Below are 18061 nucleotides of genomic sequence, written 5' to 3'. Positions count from 1 at the left end.
ATACATCAATGCCTACGTTGGTGAATGGTGGCTCTTCGCTTAACCGATCTGAAGGGAGGTCAGCCATCTTTTGCTCGGCTGTCCTTCCTCTGAGCTTATTACACGTCACACACTTGTACAGGTGTCTCGCAATGCATCTCCTGACACCAACCATCCAAATGCCATCGCCGTGTATCGCTCCCTCTGTAAAGATCCGGCCTTGGTGCTTAACTCTCTCGTGATAGTAGTTGATGAGTAGACCACCGACATGGCTGCGACCAGGGACAATGAGAGGGTGCATTTCTTCTGCCTTGAGAGTCGAGTGACGAAGTCGGCCTCCAGTTCTCAAGAGTCCATCACTATCGAGCATAGGATCCAACTTCCTCAATGGACTGCTCTTCGGGATGTCCATCCCTTGCTTCAGACAAGACATCTCAGTCTGATATGCTTCACTCTGTATACATCTGATGAGGACCTGTCTCGCTTTGAGCAGATTGTCAGATGTGTGGACTTTTGAACATTGATGCCAACCTTTACATTCTGTTTTTCCTCTTGTACTCTTGGCTCTCATGGTCTCCACGATGTGGATCAGAGTGGTTATAGCTCTGATGAGAGACTGCCAGGTTGAGAACCTTTCAAATCGCTGAGAGCCCAGGTTTGTGTCGGTGCATGCCGTGAGGTGAGAACGCACTTCTGCATCAGAGTCTGGGTTCACAAGGTCGTAAGATGTCTCCACAGGTGCATCTTCTTTCATGGGTAGCAGCAGGAACTTGGGCCCGGTGAGCCAGCTGGTGGTTGAGAGAAGTTCCGCAGGTACTGACCTAGTCGCTACATCTGCTGGATTCTGACTGGTGGGTACGTAGTGCCACTGTTCAGGGCTTGAGAACTTCCTGATGCGCTCTACCCTATTACTGACATACACGTAAAATCTGCGGGTAACGTTGTGGATATAACCCAGCACGACTTTGCTGTCAGTGTAAAACTTCATGTCATCAATCTTGGCATCCAATTCTCTTGACACCAGCTCTGCAATCTCAACAGCGAGGACCGCAGCTCCCAGCTCAAGACGTGGGACCGTATGGACTGTCAAAGGAGCTAATTTAGCCTTCCCAATCACAAATCCTACATGGTCTGTGCCGTTGCTATCCAACACCTTCAAGTAGGCCACTGCAGCGATGGCTTTTACAGACGCATCCGAGAAGATTTGCAGCTCAACACGCTGGGCGTTGGAGATAGATGCACTAGTGTAACAACGTGGAGTCTCAAAGTGTTCAAGAGCGTGTAATGAATCTCTCCAAGCGATCCACTCTCCTTCCTGCTCTGCTGGGAGAGGCTCATCCCAGTCGATGGTGTCTTGGGTTAGTTCTCTCAGCAGAAACTTTCCTTGAATGGAGATTGGTGCTACTAGGCCGAGCGGATCGAATAAACTGTTTACAGTAGCAAGCACACCCCTCCTTGTGAAAGGCCTTTCGGTGCTGGAGACCCGGAAGGTGAATGTGTCTTTGCACAGGTCCCAGTTCAGTCCTAAGCTACACTGCATTGGAAGAGAATCACTATCAGGATCGAGTTCCTTCAAGTTCTTGGCGTACTCGGAGGCCGGAAATGCTTGCATGACTGCGGGACAGTTGGATGCAATCTTGTGGAGGCGTAAGTTAGACATACCCAGCATACCTCGTGCCGCTTTGAGTAAGCTGACAGCTTTATTTTCTGATGGCAGAGATGTGAGGCCATCGTCTACATAGAACTCTCTATGTATGAACTCCTTTGCTGCAGAGCCAAACACCGGTTCTCCGTACAGCGCAGCTCTTCTGAGGCCATAGGTCGCCACCGCTGGAGAGGGGCTGTTGCCGAATACGTGAACCCGCATCCGGTATTCGACAACCTCATCTGTAGGATCATTGTTCTTGAACCACATGAACCGAAGAAAGTTCCTGTGATCTTCCCTCACGAGAAAACTAAAAAACATTTGTTCGATGTCTGTGGTGACAGCGATCTGTTCACGTCGAAAACGCATCAGAACCCCCAATAATCTATTGGTCAGGTCTGGCCCGGTCAACAGCACATCATTTAGAGACACCCCGTGATGTTTTGCGCTGGAGTCAAACACGACTCTGATGTCACCAGGCTTGCGCGGGTGGTACACTCCAAATGTAGGGAGGTACCAGGACTCTTCTCCCTCCACTAATGGTGGAGCCAGTTCTGCATGATTCTGATCGAAGATCCGTTGCATGAAGGTGACAAACTGTTGCTTCATCTCTGCTTTCCTATCAAGAGTGCGGCAGAGAGATTTAAAGCGACTCAGAGCTTGCTCCCTGTTGTTCGGTAGACGTACTCTTGAAGGGCGGAATGGGAGTGGGGCTACCCAGTTGTTTCCTTCGTCAATGAACATCTCTTTGTCCATTAGCTCGATGAACTGTTTGTCTTCAATAGAGGGGGCAATCTCGTTGTCCTCCTCTGTGCGCTGGAAGATCTTACTTCCCAAAGAGTCATCTTCAGTGCGTTGGACTGTCATAAGAGAAAGTGGTGAGCCTTTGAGACTATGAGGACTGTGAGACTTCTGACTGTTCACAGTGGGCTTCTCCTTAAGAGTGAGATGGTTCGGACAGGGTGTGAAGTGAGAATGACGTCCATTCTCAAGAATGTGAGTATGGAACACGTTAGCATCTTTGGGTTTGTGAGCTGTGCCTAAACAGGCTTCCCCGATGATGACCCAACCGAGGTCCAAGCGTTGGGCGTATGGTGCGCTGTTAGGTCCGTTGCGGTGTTCTCTCACCTTGTGGACCTGCAGAACATCACGACCAAGGAGAAGGAGGATCTGAGCCTCTGGATCAAGGGGAGGAATGTGCTCAGCCACAGAGTTGAGGTGAGTGTGATACTTGGCGATTTCAGGAGTAGGAATCTCTGACCTATCCTCGGGGATGTAGTTACACTCTATGAGAGTCGGGAGATTTATGCTGAAGCTTCCATCCAAAGTTTTTGCAATGAAGTTTGTGGCTCTCCTCCCAGACATCTCAGTAAGACCAGCACATGTCCTAAGAGTATAGAGTGACTCTGTGCCCTCCAGTCCAAAGAGGTCAAAGAACTCTGATCGAGCAAGCGATCTGTTGCTCTGATCATCAAGAATGGTGTAAAGTTTCACTGACCTGTCTGGTTGACCCTTAGGATGAACTGTGATAAGGCAAATTTTTGAGCAGGAGCGTGGGGCGTTACCCTCTCCGCAAACCTCCGTGCACTTTGAGTTCACAGTAGGAGACTGATCACCCTTCTCCTCCCCGCCGTTCTCTGACTCAGGGGTCTGGCTAAGCCACGGAGCTGGTCCAGGATGAAGAGCCGCTACATGCTTGTCGCTGCTGCACTCTCTGCACTGTACTGCGATTTTGCAATCTTTGGCATAATGTTTGCTTGAAGAACAACATCTAAAACATATGCCAGCTTCTTTGAGATAAGCCTTGCGTTCCTCGATTGCTTTCGCTCTAAAGCCTCTACAGTGTTTAAGGGGGTGAGGCTTTTTGTGAATAGGACATTGCCTACTAACATCTGGCCTAACACTAGGGGTCCCTGTGTCGTCGGGGTCAAGCATAGAAGAGACCTCTGTCTTGTGTGAGGAGACGAAGTTCCTAGAGCTACTCATCTTTTTTACTGTGTTGTTCGGCTTCATTATTGTGTCTGCAGAAGAGAACAGAGAGAAACTTGGGTCGTTCCGGATGTAGGCCTCTCTACAGACAAACTCGACAAAGTAGGCGAATGGCGGGAAATGTACCTGGTAATTTGCTTTGTAATTACTCCCATGAGTGATCCATTTTTCCTGGAGATTGAATGGCAGTTTCTCTACTATGGGTATCAGGCCTCTCGCAGTATCCAGGCAAGCCAGTCCAGGTAGGTTCCCCTCACGCTGTGCTGATGCTAACTCTTGTAGCAGGTCGCCGAGCTCTCGTAGCTTTTGAGGATCCTTATTGGTGACCTTGGGAAATTTCTCCAGTCTGTCAAAGAGAGCTTTCTCTATCATCTCTGGAGATCCATAACACTCATTAAGACGAGACCACACCGTTCTCAGACCTTGAGCCGGGTTGCTGATGTGTACAGCTCTGATCCTCTTCACATGTGCTGAAGACTGGGGACCCAGCCACTTGGATAGCAGGTCGAGCTCTTCACTTGGGGTTAGTTCTGTTCCTTCAATGGAGTTTAGAAAGCTCGACCTCCATGCCCAATAGCTTTCAGGACGATCGTCAAATCTGGTGAGACTGGAGCTGAGCAGTTCCCGATGGACGAGGAATCTGGCAATATCACCAAAGCCTGTACGGTCAGCAAAGGGAGTGTGAGGAGCTTGGTTGCTGAGAGTGGGTGTGAATGGTTGTTGTGGCCTCGTGGCGTTGAAGCGTTGAGGGTTAGCATCAGGATCTGGCTTCAATAGGTGAGTAGTTGGAATACGTGGTCTAACATCCGCAGGACCATCGTAGAGGTTTGGAGTGGCACTGCTCAAGATGGCGGGATTGTATAGTTGAGGTTGACTCTGTGGTGGTTCAGTGAGTGGAGGCTTAGAGTCTTCCTGTGAATGACGCTCAACATAATCGTTGGTCCTTTCTTGGGGGGATTGAGGAGGAAGGAGGAAGATGTTGGAAGCTCTGGAGCCTCTGGAGCCTTTCTCTATATCTGCTGCTGTAGACTCGAGAGCTTTGGCTTCTGCTTCCGCAGCTGCAATCTTTTTGTCTAGCTTTAATGTAGCGAGAGCAGCCTCCATTTTAGCCTTTTCTACCAGCAGTTCATTTTCTTTCTGAACAAAAGTTGCACAGGCACGTGCAGCTAAGACCTTAGCCCTCGCCTTAGCAGCAGCTAAGCTAGCAGATGAACTTTTTGAGCTTGAGCTGGATCCGCTAGAAACTGACTTGGCAGTAGCTCCCTCTTTAGCTGATGAGCCTGCCTGCTGTCCTTCTGTAGGCGACGTGGCATCCATCTTAAAACGTATAGGGAGATCAGGCTAGCACTGCTGAAGCCGCTAATGAGTTGTACTTCTCTTTTCACTAGCGTGTTGTTGTGTAGAACCCGCTGAATAGCTGTGTTTTCACTGTTCTGGCACCTGAGCGCGTAGCGTTGCACACATCACCAGACAGCTAAACATTTTTTAACTCGACTGAAGTAGCTAGGTATCTTCAATGATGAGTAGGCAAGACGTGCTGTCAAGATGAACTCCGTTTTATTGAAGGTACAGCGTTTTTATGACGAGTTGTTTTTATCATGTGAAACTGTAAATAAACCAACACAAAAATAGCAATGAAATAATGTAAATACATCTTATGAAATACAACAAAATATGAGCAGAAATAATTTTTATAAACACAGATGAATCATTCTACTCACACACAAAGCTGCTCCAAGCTCTGCACAATCAGATGAGACCGAGTAAAAAAGGAGAAAATTTCAACCCATGCGGTCCTATAGTTTTTTCTTACTTCCTACCACTGATCATGTGACCTGGTTAATCATGTGACCTGAACGACCAATGAAAATGCAAACATCTTAAATATTGTGAAAAGAGCTGCATTCCTCTTAATGAACCATAGGAGGTGCTATAACATTTTACATAATAAAACACATGGAACATCACAACAGACATACAAACAATAGACATACTGTAAGTACATCGACAGACATACAAGCAATAGACGTAAGTACAGTGTCAGACTTACAAACAATAGACATGCGTACAGTGACAGACAACCAGGCATAGACGTACAGACAAAGCAGCATTGCACAGCATCAAAACCATAGCAGTCGGCATTATCAGTTCTAAAAGAGAGGTGTAAAGTAAAAAGGACAGAAGCTTGGCTTGGTAAAAAATAAATAAAGGAATATAAAAGATCCTAAGATCAAGGAAATTATCAGGAAATAATTCCTGATATTCAGGAATTATTCTGCATATCTATTCCTGAACAGAAAATTAACAGGAAAACTATAAAAATCCATAAAGTGCTGTCATAATGGATCATCTACCTATTCTCATTAAGTTAATGATGTTGCAAAGTTGGAACAAACTGTTTAAAGTGGGATGCAGCCTCATGGGCCTGTTTCAGACCCACACAGCAGTGAACTATGGCTATTGACAGCACAAAGACAGTGAGGTGTGTGTGTGTTATGTGTGTGTGTTGACAGGGCTCGCGGCGCAGCGATGAGGAGGCTCTGGAGGAGCAGGTGAGGAAGCTGGGGGAGGAGCTGAGGGAGGTCAGAGACCTGTACGAGGCCGAGCAGGACAAGACGCGCGGCGGCCAAGAGGAGCTGCTGCAGCTGCACAACCAGGTACCGACTTCCTCCACCAGATTAACGCCCAAAGACAAACACGTCGGCACCGAGGCTTTGAGGCTGATCACGTGGACGGCAAAGTGTCAGACAGCCGCTCATTAATTCAACATCACATCCAGGCCTTCTTGGTGGAATAACATTGCTTTAAGGATCGCTCACGTCTAAGAATAACACTGGGCCGAGCCAGCGCTGCGGATGAATTTCTCACCAGCTCCAGTGTGTGAGCCTGTGTGAATTTGATGTATGCTGTTTATAATGTAGGACGTTGCTTTAACCTTGTTTTCATCTGTGAGGACAGCTCGCCCCCCCCTCCTCTGGGTTTATGATGCCATCTCAGAGAATCTACACTAAAACACACGGCCAATTTATGTTCCCCCCTTGAACTGGGTCAGCTTAATATCTCACACATGAGCGCCCCTCCGTATAACGTCGCCATTAAAGCCTCGAAGCTGTCGAGATGACGAGGCCCGTGTCTCACACATCTGCTTTGTTCTCCCATGTGACCTGCAGATGGCGCTGCTCTCTGTAGAAATGTGCTCTCTCCGGGAGGACAACGACAGGATCAGGATGATGTCTGAAGTCCGAGAACCCAACGAGCAGCTCCAGAGTGCAATCAGAGACAGAGACGACGCCATAGCCAAGTACGAACACATCACAGAATGAATACTATGCAGTTAAACCTAATAATGTCATGTAAAAACTGTACAGAATGAGTAGAATGTAGCAGGTTCTCTATGATAGGGGTTCCCAAACTTTTCCATGGCAAGGCCCCCCCCCCCCAATAGCATTAGCTTCTGGCTCGGGACCCCCTTTGCAAAACCACTGAGGTGTTTTTTTTTTAACTCTTTATTTATAGATCATTTTCATCTTTTAGTACAGGAAGGTAAAACAAAAGACAAATACAAAACATTGAACAATTACCCATATTAAAGGTCCGGGGGTGATCAGTAAATCCAAAAGAGTATCATACCCAGTACGCGCATACAGTCTCACTCGTTGGCCAAATAGGCTTGCCATTTCACAAAACCACTGAGTTTTGAAACAGTTAGCAGTTAATAGTCATGATGTCATGAATGATAATTTGTCTGGCAGGCAATTTGAAAGATTATCATGGCAAAAAAGGTTTCGATATGTTATTTTATCATAAATAATGCCCAAAATATAATAATTTGATTTTATTTTGTTATTTGCATTTGTTGAAAAACAATAGAAAATGCACGCACATCCACAAAATCTAAAAGCTGGGTGCCGGACAAAAAAATGCATCAAATAGGCAAAACACAAAGTCCGCACACCAGTAGCAGCTCCAAGGTAATTGTTTATTATCACCTTGATAATAAACAATTTGCTGAGGACCCCCTAGGAACCCCTTGCGACCACCCAGGGGGCCCCGGCTCCCACTTTGAAAACCACTGCTCTACGATACATATACAGTTAGTTGCATTACAATATATCACACAATAAGCCTTAATCAGCTCACATTGACCCAATGAGCTGAAGGACAGTTCTTCCTGGCAGTGACAGTACCACTGTGCGCCTGGTGATGACATCAGGGAATGCAGTCAAATCCCTAAAAAGACACGTGATGAAACAAGACACAGTATGAGTCAAACCATCGCCTGATTTTGGAGGAGAAAATGAAACGTATTTCCCACACTGCTTCTAACCACTCACCACAGTTTATGGCTGCCCCCGTTGGTGCAACTTTGACCCTCTGCTCCTGCTGTAGTTGTGCACGCACCAAAGTCTCGCTGTGCAAAGAGGGATGTTTGCAATATTTCAGCTGTGCTCAACTCCTGCAAGGACAAAGTGATTTAGCAACGATGGCAGAACTGTTGTTAAAAACTGGCTGCATTTATTTCTTCTCCTGTCAGACTTCACTGTAGTGATGTCTCCTCGCTGCACCCATGACTCTTGTCAAGCACATTGCTTTATTAGCAATAGATCTCATGATCAAAAGTAGAGAAACAGACGTAATGAACTGGATTTATCCCTCTGCAAAGATTACTTAGGTCCAGTGTGTAATATTTGTCAAGGTTTATTGGCAAAATATGAATACATACTGTATATATTTTTGGGCTTTTTCATGCCTTTATTTGATAGTACAGTCGAGAGAGACAGGAAATGGGGAGGCAGAGAGAGGGGGAATGACACGCAGGAAAGGGCCGTCCGATGCGGAATTTGAACCGGGGCTGCCTGCACAAGGACTATAGCCTCAACACATGGGGCGCCTGCTTAACCTACTGCGCCACTCGGCGCCCCATGAATATAAATATTTGTATAAGTGTATAATTGCTATAAAATAAAATCTGTTTGTTTTTCGTAGCTTTATAATTCTTCTTTTATATATACATATAGCAAGGGTCTTGCTTAGAGAGTGTTGCCATCTTGCGCCGCCATGTTTGTACGGAATGGAAAATCCAGCCAACCAGAGAGCACGTTTCAAAATAAATAAATAAATAAACAATAGAATTATTTAATAGATAAATAATAGGATCAGAATGCTAGATGTCACCGTTTCCCCTCATTTTACACACTGGACCTTCAAGGGAATTCATATTTAGCTTATTTTTGTTGAACATGTGTAGTGCTGGAGCTTCAGCTGACAGCCTTTAGCTTTATATTAGCTTCATCTCTCTTCTAACGTGAGAGCAGTGTTGAAACTCTCTCTTCTCTCCAGCAGGAAAGTGAATTTCCAAGTCATCACCATGTGTATGAGTATTTCCCAGGACTCTGTAGGAAACCTTGATTTTCTGTGTGTGTGTGTGTGTGTCTGCAGAAAGAAAGCGGTGGAGATGGAGCTGGCCAAGTGTAAAATAGACATCATGTCTCTGAATAGCCAGCTCCTGGACGCCATCCAGCAGAAGCTCAACCTGTCGCAGCAGCTGGAGGCCTGGCAGGTGGGTCAAAGGTCACGAACCCGTACTTAGTAAAAGCCTAGTGGTCTTTCTGTAGCATGTTGGAGCAGCTTTTTGTAGCATTGTTACACAAAAAACTGTGAATTTTGTTGATCCACTTGTCAATAAAACTAGTCTGCAGACTGATACATTACATCTGTGAGAGTGAAATGGCACTAACAGCTAGAAGAGTCTGTCCATGTCCCCTCCCTCCCCCCCCCCCCTCACTTGTGATTAGCGTCAGCATATTTTAACACTCACACAGAATCCGTGCACGTTCACCAAATCAGTCAATTAACTTCTGAGGGAGTATGTCAGCTGCTTGGATGTGATAGGTGTCCGTAAGGAAACATATTACAGATGTCACTATGGGACACTGTGTATGTGTGTGTATGTGTGTGTGTGTTTGTGTGTGTCCTCCCTCCCCCTCCTCATCCCTAACTAGCAGCTCTTTCCTCTCTCTTCTCCGTGCCCACAGTTTGCCTCCTCAGGGCTCTTTACTGTTTGGCTCTTGTGGTTTCTGATCTAGTGGCCTTTCTCAGCTTCCGTACCACCCTTTCTCCCCTGTGGTACCCCCCCCTCCTGCCTTAGAGGTGAGCCCGAGCTGCGCCATCTCGCCGTTATCACCCCCGCACTGACTAACTCTAACTCGGCTATGTACAGCCACGCTGAGCCATTCCATGCTACGGTTTAACCGCCTCAGGAGCAACGCCCATCACCGCTTCCTTTCTCTCTGAAACCATCAACCATCACAGAGACCATCCAAACCACCACCTCTTCTCTCTCCACCTGTCTGTCTCCTTTCTCCATACACCTGTTACCCACTTACATGTTTGTTTAGGGGCTGGGTCCACTGGTCACCTGACCTGTTCAGAGATGAATACACACACATCAAAAACACCTCTGTATCCAATGTAGATCTTAAAGGTTGGGTAGTGTGATAAAGTCTGTCCAAGCAAATTTACGTTGGTAGAAGTTCATGATATATTTAAAGGGATATTTCAACATTTTGGCAAATTGGCTCATTGCCATAATCCCTACAGTTTTAGGAGTAGGTTTGTTACCTTTAATTGTCGGTGCAAGCTGTTTTTAGAACGGCGGAGCAGAGCCGTGAGCTGCTCAGAGCTACGCTACGGAGGCTAATGGGATTTCTTCATCAAACTCATCAAATACACAATCCAACAACTCCAAAACGCTCTTGTGGACAAGTTGTGACCTGCACATTCACCATTTACGCTAATGGAAAGTTACGAGACAGAGTTGTTTTTGAGGTAAATTCATGCAAAACCGCTGATGCGCGTTCCCGTCAGTTTTTGGCAAAACAATGGAAACAACTCTCATAGCGTGGTGAATGTGCAGGTCACAACTTGTCCACAAGAGCGTTTTGGAGTTGTTGGATTGTGTATTTGATGAGTTTGATGAGGGAAACCAAGAAATCCCATTAGCCTCCATAGCGTAGCTCTGAGCAGCTTGCGGCTCTGCTCCGCCGTTCTAAAAAGAGCTAGCACCGACAATTAAAGGTAACGAACCTACTCCTAAGACTATAGGGATTATGACAATAGGCCACTTTGCCAAAATGTTGAACTACCCCTTTAACATAGAAGAACACATTACAGTTACATTACAGTTACATTGAAAACTGGCGAATTATAAATTAAAAAAAACAGCCCCATCACTAAACTTATGTATCGTGTCATGGGTAGGCTGTACAGTGTGGGAATAAAGGTTTAATTTAATTCATACAAGCTGTCACAACATTACAATTTATCGTACTGACAGAAATTTGCTTGGACACACTTTAGACTGGTGACATGTCCAGGGTGTACCCCGCCCTCGCACTATGCCTCCTGGGATTGGGTTCAGCCCCCCTTAGTAACTAATGGAGGGATGTTGGATGATAAATGTTTATTTTTTTGTTGTCAGTACTGAGTAACATGTCATAAACCCTCAGTTTCTTCAGAACAGTGATTATATCCCAGGGGTCTCAAGATGATTAACAGGAAAGCAGAAAAAATGTATTTATGCAACACTAACTTAGGTTTGTTTGTATTAAAATTCTGATATTTATGTACTGACTGAATAATTTTGCCTCCTTAGGCCTCTAAAAGCTGCTCATATAAATTATTCTGGAAGAAAATTTCAGAATTACTCCTTAGGTACATTAATCATACCACAAACCTTTTTGATCATCAGAGAAAATCATTTGGAAACTTACAGTGAGAGGCCTGAAGCCAGTCTCCTCAGAAAACATTTGAAATGTCAGTCAGGAAACACTTTTTAGCTCCAGGCTTCATGTGAAGTTTTTAAAATCAAATTAACAAAGAAAATGTAAATTTAAAAAACTGTAGAGATGAGGTTAATATTAACATCTGTGTTTATTTTACCAGTCTGTCAATGTAAAGCGCTGTTTTGACTCACTGATACATAGAGTCATTTTTTTGGCAGATACTTAGTATCAGTCAGTGATCTGCCGGGGCTGAGAGGTGGTTGTGGTGTCTGTGTAATTAGTACCTAACAGGTCAATGATTAATGAGCCCAGTCTCCCCCGAACCTCCTGTATCACCCCACCAGATGTCCTCTCTCCCGACTGTCTCTCATTCACCTCTCTTGTCCTCGGCCGTAGGACGATATGCACAGAGTGATTGACCAGCAGCTGATGGACAAGCACCAGGACGAGTGGCGCTCGGCCCCTTCCTCCCTGTCGGGGTCATCGCGGGCCCACGGCGGTCAGTCCTCCAGACGAGCTCACCGCATCTCCGACCGGGAACGGAGACTTTTCTCTTTTTTCAAAAAGAACTGAGCCCTGATGGACTGGCCCCCACCCGGCACAGCAGACAGAAGGAGCGAGGGACGAGGAGGGAGTGACATCGTAGTACAGGGGTAAAAACGCAGCCAAAGACGGGCGGTGGCACACACACTGAGGTTTGGGGGGCGGGGGGCTCATTTTGCACTTTATCTGTACCATTACTCTTCTCCTTACTGATTAATTGGTGACTGCTGACAGTAAGAGATGGAAAATATAAGAGTAGGACTTCCCCAGAGGCTTTGGCCGAAGCCCCTCTCATAGAAAGCTCTCGGTCTTACAGAACATGAACAGGGTCACAAAGTTTACCTCCAAAGAGGAAGGTTTCCTTGTAGTGCCTATGACCATCTCTACTAGCCCACTGCCAACTCTGTAGAGAGGGGAATACCATGTACAAACTCTTCTTGTATGCATCCCAGTTATCAGGCTAAGGAGTCTGGGGAAAGACAGGTGGGTACGCGGGACAATGCAGGATCATGGGAAAAAGATGAGGACAGTGACAGAGCTGTACGTCGACGAAGCTGCAGCCGACCCCCCGCGTGATCTCTCAGGTTTATTCATTTGTTCAGGGGGACGTCCGGCAACACGAGGCAACAGCTGTATGCATCAGGACCATGGCGTACTGTATATCTGACAAAAAGAATGCTTATTTTTTTATTGACAGACATGCAGCTTTCTCATTTTACAGTGAGTGCGTGACATCCCAAACCTCAAAGCAAGGAGAGGAGAAAACCTGTAAAGCAGCCCTCCAGTAATTTACCATCTCACAGGAGAGATATTATAGCTGCACAAAACAATATTTTATATATGAGAAAAGAATCAAATAACTATGTTTCATATGAACGGGGGCCACTGGTAGCTACAAGCCCACAGAGAATTGTATCCTAGACTACAGTTTGCCTTAACCCTATGGAGCTACAGTCTTTTCTACAGCCACAACAATTATTGTTTGTCTGCAACCTAGTGTTCTGCACCAGGCAGCTCTAATAAACCCAGCCCATGATTTCCTTCCAGCACCGAACAGCAGACTGACAGTCAGTGACCTGCTGGTGAATAGAATCCAGCACGTAGCAGCTAAAGAGGAAATATATATTGGTCTTTAAACTTAAAACTTCAAATAACTACTGTGACATTTGAACAAATATTTGCTAACGCTTGTTAAAGGGATAGTTAAACATTTTGGCAAATTGGCCCATTGCCATAATCCCTATAGTCATAGCAGTAGGTTTGTTACCTTTAATTGTCGGTGCAAGCTACTTTTTGGAACGGCGGAGCAGAGCCGCGAGCTGCTCAGAGCTAAGCTACGGAGGCTAATGGGATTTCTTGGTTTCCCTCATCAAACTCATCAAATACACAATCCAACAACTCCAAAATGCTCTGTTGGATGGGTAAATTCATGCAAGTCTCTTTTCGGCATGACCCGGCTTGCATTTACCATGAAAACAACTCCATCTCGTAACGTTCTGTTATTATCTCATAGCGTGGTGAATGTCCAGGTCACAACTTGTCCACCAGAACGTTTTGGAGTTGTTGGATCGTATATTTGATGAGTTTGATGAGGGAAACCAAGAAATCCCATTAGCCTCCGTAGCGTAGCTCTGAGCAGCTCGCGGCTCTGCTCCGCCGTTCTAAAAATAGCTTGCACCGACAATTAAAGGTAACAAACCTACTGCTATGAGTATAGGGATTATGGCAATGGGACAATTTGCCAAAATGTTGAACTATCCCTTTAAACTTAAAATTTCAAATAACTACTGTTACATTTGAACAAGTATTTGCTAACGCTTGTTAAACAGTTGACATTTGTCTCTGCTGCTTTTATAGTTTGCTCCATTAGCCAGAAAAACTGCAGCAGTAAATTCAAAGCGGCAGAGTCTGTGATGATGTCCTGCCTGCTAGTTGGCTCTATCAAGCCAATCCTACATATCCCATAATGCAACCAGTAATCTTTTCATGACATCTCTCCTGGCTCCACTCATTTAAGTTTCTGTCCCCGACTTCATGTCACTACGACCAGGTTTAATGTATCAGTGATGCACAGTCCAGTCTGAGCAGGGTAACAGGATTCATCCATCAAGTGAATGTATAAAAACCAGCACTTTTTATTTGCAAACCTCCATAGTGAAACCTCTACGATGCCCTCGTGTCCCCCCTCCCCCCGACATCTGAATAAACCTGTGGGCGGCTGAGGTTATTGTCCAAGGTGGCATGTTCTTCTACAGTACACGTTATATTTAACATTTAAACATTTATCCTTTTTTTCAAAGAAAAAGACACTGTCTGACATCGTGCCCATGAACGTCAATCATCTTCCTAGTTGACCAAATTTTCCAAAATGTTTACATCAGCTTGAGAAGGAGGAAGGACCACTGTACGCAGACGACTTATCCACTCTCCACGTCAGTCAGCCGAGCTCAACGATAACCTGTTGGGTTCGGTGTTGTGGCCAGCCTGTCGGCGTACAGAGACTCCTCCAAACTTCCTCTGCAGTGGTCAACATCCCAGCTGCTTTGGTTCACCACTAAAAGAAAAAGGTCTACCTCCATTCTCATTGCTTCAATACTTTTCATAGGCACTTTGATTTCTTAGCTGCCGGGCTTCCGTTTTTAGGCGACATATCTGTATCTCCATCGGTAAAGCGGTACGTGTTGACCTGAAATCTCCGAGCATGAATGACTTTACAGTGTGGCACAGTGATGTCTCATGTGTGTCTGCGTTTGAACTCGTGTCTGATGCAGCTGTGCAAACCTATGCAGATGTCTTCTTGTCATTTCAGCTGGTTGTTGGGAAGGATCAACCCAAAGAATGATTTTTATTAAGAAAATATAAAATAAAAAACCTAACAAAAATAAAATGCAGAATAGGTTTGGATGAAATCAATATATTTATAAGAGAAAATGCATACATTTTGAATGAAAATCTTTTTTTAGAGAGAGAAATATACCTGTATGTTGTTATTTTTAGGCTCTTTTGTTTCTCATGTGTGTCCTAACAGTGAGCAGGAATTACACTGGTGAGCTGGACATGATCGCTCATGCATATGTTTATTTGAGTGTGTGGGTGTGGCGGGCAGTGGAGCTGGGAAGAGATATTCATGAGCTCGTCCAAGTGCTGTCCACGCGATTCACCGCTAGGACGAGAAAAACAGCAGGAGGACTCGTGAATATAGAGTTTTAATCCAAGAGTGCCTGAAAAGGAAATTCACACAGTCCAGTGCAGCTGACAATTCTTGCGATCACTTTCAGATAAGTCTTCCTTTATGAACACTTTACACACCACAAACATAAACAGTGGCTTTAATAATGGTTAATCATTTAACAATGGTTAAAAGTTGACATCTGCAGTCTGTGAATGTAATTACACATCAGAGGTGTGGATCTGTTCATCTCTGTCAGAAAGTAAAAGAGCACATTTGTCTAATGTAGAACTAAACTTTTAATAGTCATTAATAAAGTCTATTTATATTAATCATTGACAAATGTCAAGGCCAATCATTTCTTAATAAGACAAGAGCAAAAGCTAATAAGTCATCGGTAAATGTTAATAAATCATTTAGAGAATAGACTGGATGAAAGTCTGCACTGGTCCAAAGGCCGTGCCGTTCTGTTCCAGGGGATGAGAGCTCCAATGACTCACTGGATGAGATTAATTAAAAGGTCAAGCAGGAGGAGGTTAATCACCAGCCTTTAAGATGCTTCACAACTTTAAAAGGCCAAAATGTGTTTGTATTGTTTGATACTGAACCTTAATTTAAGCAAGGACGGTCTAACTGAGATTAAAAACCTCTTTCTTTCTCCAGCGTCCTGGCCAAAACAGTCGGCGGCGATAGACAAGCAAAATCAATTGCACAGATAATCACAAAATCTGAATGGAACAAATGGACCTTCATGGCGTTTTAAATACGCTGAAAGCTGCTGGGTCTGATACAATCATAGAAGGGAGGGTTCTATTAATCATTAATAAAGCCATTAAAACGCTCATTAGAAACCTCTTTCACCGCTCCTGTATGATCAGAAACACTGAAGATAAACAGAGGGAACAGGTAACACTTTATAATAAGTCCACACTATTAAGCATTAGTTAAGCTTTAAATACTAAATTCATCATTTATAACTAGGGTTGCAAAGGGGCAGAAAATTTCCAGTAAATTTCTGGTAAATTTCCAGAAACTTTCCATGGGAAGTTAAGCTGGGGAATTTTGTAAATATTCCAAATTGGAAACTTTCCATGGGAATTTATTGGAATTATCAGGAATTTATGGGAATTAACTGGAAATTGGGGGTAATTTAAACAAACTATCATATCCAAACATACCGTAAATGTAAATTTTGTTTTGTCATAAGCAGACATCCATTAAAAACAATACAATTAAAAAACATGACGTTTCAACAGATTTATTTGTGAGTAGAACTTTATCAAGTTTTAATTCTTGTATGAACAATCAATTATTTTACTGAACGACAAAAACATGAATGTTGAGTAAAATATTACTAATTAAGGGCCAACCTTCAATTTTGTAAATTTCGGATTTATTCCCGTTTGTTCCCATATATTCCCGTTAATTCCCATGGAAAGTTTCCAACTTTGAAAATTCCCGATATTTTGCAACCCTATTTATAACAGTAGTGTGTAGTTAATAAACACAGTTAAAATGTTTTACTCATCACTGATAAGCTCTAACTGTATTTATAAACTACATACTAATGACTATTCATGCGTTATGAATGAAGAATTCAGTATTTATTAATGCTTAACAGTGTGTACTTATTATAAAGTGTTACCCAAGGAACATGTTTGTGTGAAGTGTGTGAAAATGGGTCAAATTAAAAAAAAAAAAAAAAAAAGTTTATTTTATTTTATTTTTTTAACATCAGTTTAGTTTGAGACTCATTGGCCCCTCCCTCTATTGGCTGACTGACAGGTGAGAAGAAGAAGCCCCCTGCCTGCAGCAAGCTTGGATTAAACAGCAGTCGCTCCTGCCACAACCAGACGGTCACTAGTCTCTGTCCATGTCACGTTCTGTTAGAGAAACTATTCACTGTAACACACCGGGTTCTGTTCACATGACCATGTCCTAACTGCTGTGTCTGTTTCCTGTTTGTATGTAATGTTGAAGACTGTCGCTCCGACACTGTAGACTGTACTGATCCGTTTTCCTATTGAAAGCATTTCTAAGAGCCTGTCTGCTGCGTCTTTCTGTGGCAAAACATCCTGATGGAAGAGTGTGTGTGTGAGACAGACAGACAGACAGACATGCCACCGTTTGTGTGTGTATAAGTGTGTGTGTGTGCGTGCGTCAGTCAGATGTTGTTTTGGAATTCAGTGTTTTGGGTGGGCTCATTGTGCTCCGTGTGAGTGCTTCCATTCAACCGCTGACTACCGGCACTGTTTAAGTTACAGAATGCTTCAAACTATTCAAAATATTTACCATGCAATTTTCTTAGCATTTTGGTGGGGGTGGGGTGGGGTGGGGGGGATTTTTTTGTACAAATAAATACTTTACAATCTGCTTGTCTCGCTTGAGTTGGCCCAGAAACACAGACGCTCTGCTGTCACGGAGCTGATGATGATCTATCTATCTATCTATCTATCTATCTATCTATCCAGAGCTACACCCATCAACCATAACATGGACCAGGTAATTGGATGTAATGTTGTGACTGATCAGTGTTTGTTTGTTTTTTGTCAGAACAAGAAGTCATGGACATAATTGAAAGTACAAATTAAGTTTCAAATCAAATGACTAATGATTCAGAATGAACTCTTAAACGGACACTGACCAGCCACAACAGTTACCACAGCCATGTGTTTAAATATTATGGCTGATCACTGTACATGACTGTGTCAGGGGAGTGACCGGAGCAATAAGTGTGGTGGTCTCTCCAGGTAATATGGACTCATCCAGAGCTGTGTAGCTACGGCACAGGAGGTAAACAAATCACAGTCACTGTCTGTTGAATTGTTCCTTCAGACCTTCAGCTCGGATTGCAGTGCAAAATGACAAAATGAGAAAACACAAAGCTAATGTTTATTTCTACTGTTTCTCTGTTGTTCTTATCTTCCTACACGTTATTACTGCAGGTGGAGC

The 18061-nt window shown here is 44.2% G+C and overlaps 1 protein-coding gene across 1 annotated transcript in view; it reads left to right on the top strand.

The window, feature by feature from the left end:
• Nucleotides 1-11970, top strand: part of bicdl1 (BICD family like cargo adaptor 1) — a gene marked incomplete at both ends in the record, with an annotated part of 28628 nt that extends 16658 nt beyond the window's left edge. Inside the window, 7 exon segments of the mRNA XM_083978429.1 lie at nt 6127-6270; nt 6784-6914; nt 9053-9173; nt 9700-9706; nt 9709-9747; nt 9750-9763; nt 11794-11970. Coding sequence (XP_083834555.1) covers nt 6127-6270; nt 6784-6914; nt 9053-9173; nt 9700-9706; nt 9709-9747; nt 9750-9763; nt 11794-11970 — 633 coding nt within the window.
• Nucleotides 11971-18061: the final 6091 nt, after the last annotated feature.

This window comes from Trachurus trachurus (assembly GCF_905171665.1).
Source record: "Trachurus trachurus genome assembly, chromosome: 9".
NCBI classification, from domain to species: domain Eukaryota; kingdom Metazoa; phylum Chordata; class Actinopteri; order Carangiformes; family Carangidae; genus Trachurus; species Trachurus trachurus.
This window is presented reverse-complemented; position numbering and strand designations above follow the sequence as displayed.